The sequence below is a fragment of the Cyprinodon variegatus genome, unplaced genomic scaffold, assembly GCF_000732505.1.
Source record: "Cyprinodon variegatus isolate N-32 unplaced genomic scaffold, C_variegatus-1.0 Scaffold1115, whole genome shotgun sequence".
In the NCBI taxonomy this organism is placed as follows: Eukaryota; Metazoa; Chordata; class Actinopteri; order Cyprinodontiformes; family Cyprinodontidae; genus Cyprinodon; species Cyprinodon variegatus.
In genome coordinates, this window is record NW_015151568.1 from 119,332 (window position 1) to 125,519 (window position 6,188).

At 37.4% G+C, this 6,188-nt stretch overlaps 1 protein-coding gene across 1 annotated transcript in view; it reads right to left on the reverse strand.

Moving 5' to 3' along the window:
• The window catches only part of rsl24d1 (ribosomal L24 domain containing 1), a 7,209-nt gene extending 2,692 nt beyond the window's left edge, over positions 1-4,517 (reverse strand). The window contains exons 1-3 of the mRNA XM_015400524.1: positions 4,352-4,517; positions 966-1,079; positions 797-869 (exon numbers count right to left, since the gene is read on the reverse strand). Of these exons, the coding sequence (XP_015256010.1) occupies positions 797-869; positions 966-1,079; positions 4,352-4,432 (268 nt within the window). The 5' untranslated portion in view covers positions 4,433-4,517. The remainder of the gene's footprint in view (positions 1-796; positions 870-965; positions 1,080-4,351) is intronic.
• Between the last annotated feature and the right edge of the window lie 1,671 nt (positions 4,518-6,188).

Here is a 6,188-nt window from a genome sequence, read left to right on the forward strand (position 1 = left end):
ATTTTTTTTTTTTTTTATAAAAAAAAAAAAAAATTTTAAATTTTAACGTTTTATTTAGATTACAAAAATAAATCGTAATAAAAATAATCCTATTTATGATGTTTTAAAAATTAAGACCTACGAAAGACTGATTTAAGACATTTTAATACCAATTAAGGCCTTAGTTCTATTTTGAAGAATTCAATGCCTTTTAAGACTTTTCAAGGACCCGCAGGAATCCCTGGATGATGTCACACCGAGAGGCGGGACACGGGAGCAGCAGGAGAGGAAAAAAAAACACAGACTCAAAACGCTCTAAATATAGTTAGCTGCACCCAACCTCTGTTTCCTTTGGCTGAAGTAAATATGAGCGGAAAGGGGGAAAAAAAGCAGAGATAATTGGTGGGAACACGTCCACACCAGTCCTCCAGAAAGTTATGCCTGTGGTTTCCTCCTGTGAACCCCCTTTATACAATAGCTGGAAGTTAGAAACACGTTCAGCGCTCATCTGGAACACGTCAGATACCTTGATATGCGATGGAGAGAAGTTCTGGATAAGTTACACAGAAGTTACTCAGAGGTTTAGGATCAGCTAGACGCCACAACTGATGAGGAACTGACACTGAACGGATGTTCATCAGATAACTGACCTGGAACTGATGGACCACGGAGGGCGGGAGATTTTGAGCATGCTGTAAATTTCTCTACGTACTTGCCGTATATCGACGTGTTTCAGTTTACATCAGCGTGCTCACAACACGTGAGACAGGAACTTAATGATCTGAATTAATAACAGAAATAAATAAATAATAAATACCGGTCTTGTCCCAAAGCTCTCTCTTATATTTCACTGGAATATTTCGTCGTTTCTCGAACTCCAAAGAGTTATCCTAAATGAATAAAAACAGGTTAAAGGAGAAGTCGATTACCGGATATATTAATAATAGAATAAATAAAAATTCCCCAAACGAGGACAGGAAGCTTACCACAGTCAACTCTTTTCCAGCAGCCTTTCTGAAAGCTTTGGTCCACCTGGTCTTCCTCGGGTTACGCTTCTTCTTGAAGTTCTTATGACATTTTGATTTGCAGAATCTGAACATCTAATTTAGTAGAAACAGAGATGATTATGAATAAACTGATGACAATTTACCTAGAAACTTAGCTCCACCCACAGATTCATTCGGATGCCTTGTTTGCTTAGTGTGGAGGTTCAGACTAAAAGATCTCCAACATATTTCTGCTGCTGCTGTGACTTTGTCAGCTAAGTCTGTGCTGTGGACGTCCGCCGATGACATTTAGCGCAAATAACTCCTTTGGGAAGGAAACCGTAGCTTTTGGTCTGAACATAAATCGCTGTAACTGCACTGAAATATAATAAAGGTCAGAGCAGACTCTTCCTGCTGAGGAAACTGAGGTCTTTCTGGCTGCAGGGGGCGCTCCTAAAGACTTTCTATGACTGTGGCATCAGCCATCTTCTATGCAGCGTTCTGTTGGAGCAGTGGCTTATCTGTTGCTGAGAGGAAGCGGCTGGATCAGCTGATCAGAAAGGCTGTGATTGGATGCCCTCTGGACTCAGGAGGTGGGAAACAGATGGATCCTCACTAAATGAACATTTAAAGCTGGTGCTGAACTGGAGAGCTCCTTCAGTGACAGATTGCTGCACCCAAATACCCCCTTTACACTACCCTTGAAAAACCGATCCATGCCGAGCTTGGTTCTGATGACCGTTTACACGTCACGCTATCTCGGTTCCTCGCCTCCTAGTGACGATCTGCGGTATTACTGCCAGTATTGAAGGAGAAAATCAAGCAGTTAGTGGCCGTAATGAAACAAAAGTTGTTTGCCAACCGCCATAAAACACAAGAAGAAGAAGACGAAGAAGAAGGAGGGAATCAAGCAAATCAAAATGGCGGCGCCCGTCACATTCAGAAAGTTAGGCTTGATTATTGTTGCTGTACTTCGGTGTTTGCGGAGCGTCAGGCGAAGACGGCAACCTTTCGTGGATGTTTATAGTTTTTTTATAGTTCTTCTTCTTCTGTTTTGTGTTGGTTGGCAAGCAACGGAGATGACGCGTTCTGCTCATGCGCTCTTATTATCAGAGTACCGAGCCAGGGAAAAACCGAGCCCACCTCTGGAACTGGTCTGCAGTTAGCTCGATCAGATTCAGTCTAGCTCGGTTCAGTTCAGTTTGCTTTCCATTTACACACCATAAGTTATCTCAGTTACTGAGCTCGGACCGGTCTCGGCACAGTTTTTCAAGGCTAGTGTAAATGGGGTACTAATGCACCAGGGAGCGTTATCGCAGATCCTTCCCCCCAGCAGCTGGAAGTCTCTAGAACCACCACTGTTCCCAACAAGCTCAATCAGTTCTTCCATTCATGATGATTTTGCACAGTTTCTACCTTAGTCAATCTCTGATGTTGCTGCTATTTTCAAATATCCTTTACTGTAAAAATGACCATAGCTGCATATTGGTTATTTATTCTCCAGGTGATCAGTTTTAGATTGTTTAAAGTACAGTATGTTATTGTTTATCTTTTAACTCTTCACTATTTAGTTAAGCTCCACATTTGTGACATTTTTATTATCTTTTTGCTGCTGTAAACACAAGAATTTCCCCATTGTCGCATCAATAAAGGGATTTCCTATTCTAATAACCTAGAAAACTGATAATACCAAAACAGAGAGAATACAGTTGAAATAAAATCGCAATTTAGATTTTTGGCAAAATCATTCAGCCCTTGCTAAAATTAATGTTTCTGAATAAAGAAATACTGAATGCCCTTTTTAATCAAACACTAAGCTTTATTCAGAACCAATTGGTGAGAAAAGCTTTCTGTTTATTGGATCTTAAAGTTTAAAAACCAACAGTGTTTGTGTGATTTATGCAACATAAAATAGAGTCAAGAGAAATTTTTATTTGAGTCTTGCCAGATTAAATGAAACCAGACAGAATCCACAAATTTTTTAATGTCACTTTTAAACATGACAAAGAAAATGTCACTCCTTTTTTAAAACATCTTTTCTATGTCGTTTGGCCTGTTCTGAGTTTACATACTTTATTTATTCATTGCCTCTTTCTTATTTTATGAAGTTTTAATCCACATCTTTTATATGTCTTGTTTTTTTTGTTTTGTTTTTTTAATTAAGCACTTAAAAAAACGTTTATTATTAAATCTGTTTTTTAATAAATTGTATTTTGATATATTCTGATATAAAGCAGCTGATCTGGAGAAATCTGAGGGGGGTAAATATGAAAAATGCAACCTGGACATCCTTAAGAGCGAACGATGACATCAAAGAAAGCTGCTTTAATAAAGTATAAATCTAAGGGTCAAATTAATGTAAATTAGTTTTATTACATTTTATAAAAATTATTACATTTAGGGCTGCAACTAAAGGTTATGTTGCAAAATGATTAATCTGTTAATTATTTTTCCCGATTAATAATAATTTATCAAAAGATGTTTTTAAAGATGATATTTCATTAAATAAAAACATGGTGAAACCAAAAAGTTCCCACCTGAGGATTCCTGGATAGAGCAGATTTAGAGCAGATGAAAACATTTGTTTTTATATCTTAAATGCAAAATCTTAATATTTTTTTACAATCTTGATATAATTACTCTTCTAAGTGGGTCAGCTGAAGGCATGGTTTAGAGTCTCTATACTTCAGTTAACAATTAATCGACTAAATTAGTCGACAATTATTTCAATAGCTGATTAATCCGATTGTTTCAGCCATAATTACATTTATAAAGGGACATAATTTAACTTATTGCATCATTTCCAGAAGCATCGATGTGATTTTATTATTTGTTCTAGTGTAGTTAAAACCATCTAATAAAAACATCAAAATTTATAACAAAGTTACTGTAAATATCAGTTATAACTTAACCCAATGAATAATAAACGCTAGGAGGCTTTTTTTTTTAGCAAACATAATTTAAAGAAACTTACTTAACAAAAGGAAAACGTTTTAAAGCAAACATGATAGAAAGGACCCTGAAAACAGAAACGTTTAATTTCATAAAGTTCAGCAGCATCCGGTTTATTTCTGCTTTCAACACTAGAGGGCGCACTTACACCACAGCAATAAAAGCAAGGCCCAGCGCTGAGCTCAGCCACTATTACATTTACCTCATATAATTCACATACAAACGACAGATCTCACATTAAAAACCGGCATTAAGTTATGTTTTCTTCATTTTAAAGGCTGCTTTTAATATTTATAAAAACTGTCAACAGTTTTACTGGTTTGGTTTCCACGTGAGGAATTCAGGCACGCTTTCAGGGCAGCTAACTGGCCTGATCAAAATATCAACTTTTAAACAATTAAACGTTCGGTTACGACATAAAAATAGAACCATACCTTGCAGTCGTTCCTTACAAACATGACCCCGTGTCCGGGATAAACTGGACCCGAACAGAAATAACACTTTTCGATGCGCATTTCGGCACCGGATGAGCTGCGTGTCGCAGCTAAACAAAACAAGACCGAGGCGGAGCTTCCTTCTTCCTCATGTTCCGGAACCACGGCAGCCACGGCCTCTATGCAAACTCTGCTGCCCCCTGCTGGAGCCACATGGTTTTTGGAATGTCAAAAACATAAAAAAAACACACACGGGATTTAAACAAAGTGATTTTTTTTTTAGATTAAATGACTGTGATTATAGATAAAAACTGAAATTTACGGAAGAGGATTAGGGCCAGTGGAAAAAAAAAGTGTTAACTGATTTTTAAATTTTATTTCAGTTTAGTATGGGAAAAAGTCAGAATTCTGACTTTTTTCTCAGAATTCGGACTTTTTTCTCAGAAGTCTGACTGAATTCTGACACTAAAAAAAGTCACAATTCTGAGATTAAAGTCAGAATTCTGAGATTAAAGTCAGAATTCTGACTTTAATGTCTTGAATCTCAGAATTCTGACTTTTTTCTCAGAGTTCTGACTTTTTTCTCAGAGTTCTGACTTTTTTCCCATACTAAACTGAAATAAAATTAAAAAATCAGTTAACTTTTTTTTTTTCCCCACTGACCCTAATCCTCTTCCGTAAATTTAAAACCTTATGTTCAATGCAAAGTAAAAAATACTTGTACGTCGTAGAAAACAAACACGCTTTATTAATGAAACCATAAGATAAGAAATATATATTCTAAATTCTCCAAACATTAAAATGTCTATATGATAAATGGACACGTGTTTAAATATTATTCTGCCTTTAAGTGGGGCCCTGCAGTAAATGCAGACATTTATCTACTTTTGCTGTTTGTCAACTGGTTTCATTCTATGTTCATGTTTTTATTTTCTTTTGCAGCCAACTATTCAGTTCAGTTTTACAAAATTATTACCATTAAAGAAACAAACACCTGTATTATAGATCAGTATAAACAGAGAATATTTCTAAATGCTCCACACTTTATTACCACTGTTCTATAATTGTTTCCTCAGATCAGCAGCAAACACAATTATCTATTGCAAAAACATCAATAAACTCATATATTAAAATGCAGTTTAAATGTGAGAAGCGTTTTAGATCTTTTAAAGACCACACCAGCGATAAGAGCAGCAGCTTGGAGAACTTAAAGGTGTCATGTGGGGGGACTCGGGTTCAATTCCCAGCCAGTGCAGCATATTTAGAGGTTGCACTCCACTGTTGCACCTCATAGGGCTTTTCCAAACGGTTGCTTTTGGGGGAATGTTGGCCTCGTGGTTAAAGCTGTGCTTGTGCTTCTCAGAAGCATGCTGGTCTCAATCATCCAGGTCATAGACATTCCAAAAAAATTCAGTTAAAAAAACAATCCACCGGAGTTTGTTTTCCAAGTTTGAAGACCTTTCATTCCCAGGTAGCTTTTTCAATTCAGAGGAATGGCTGCCTTTTTTCAGAGGAACGTATCCGGTATTGCAGGCCAATAATGACCTCAGCGACTCCCATTATTAAGGGGTGGAGCTGGTTTTCCAGCCTTAATGTTTTCCAAGCCATTACAAGGCTTTTGTTGGGCTACTGTATAAAAGCCTGGAACTCAACGCTATTTCTGACATTCTGAATTGAAAAAGCTTCCTGGATGGGAAGAGAAACGTCTTCCTGAAGACCTTCTACGAGTCTGTGGTGGCATCAGCCATCCTGTACAGTGTGGCCTGCTGGGGCAACAGCATCATCAAGAGGTCCAGCTCAGTCCTGGGCTGTCCTCTGGATTCTGTACAGCAGGTGG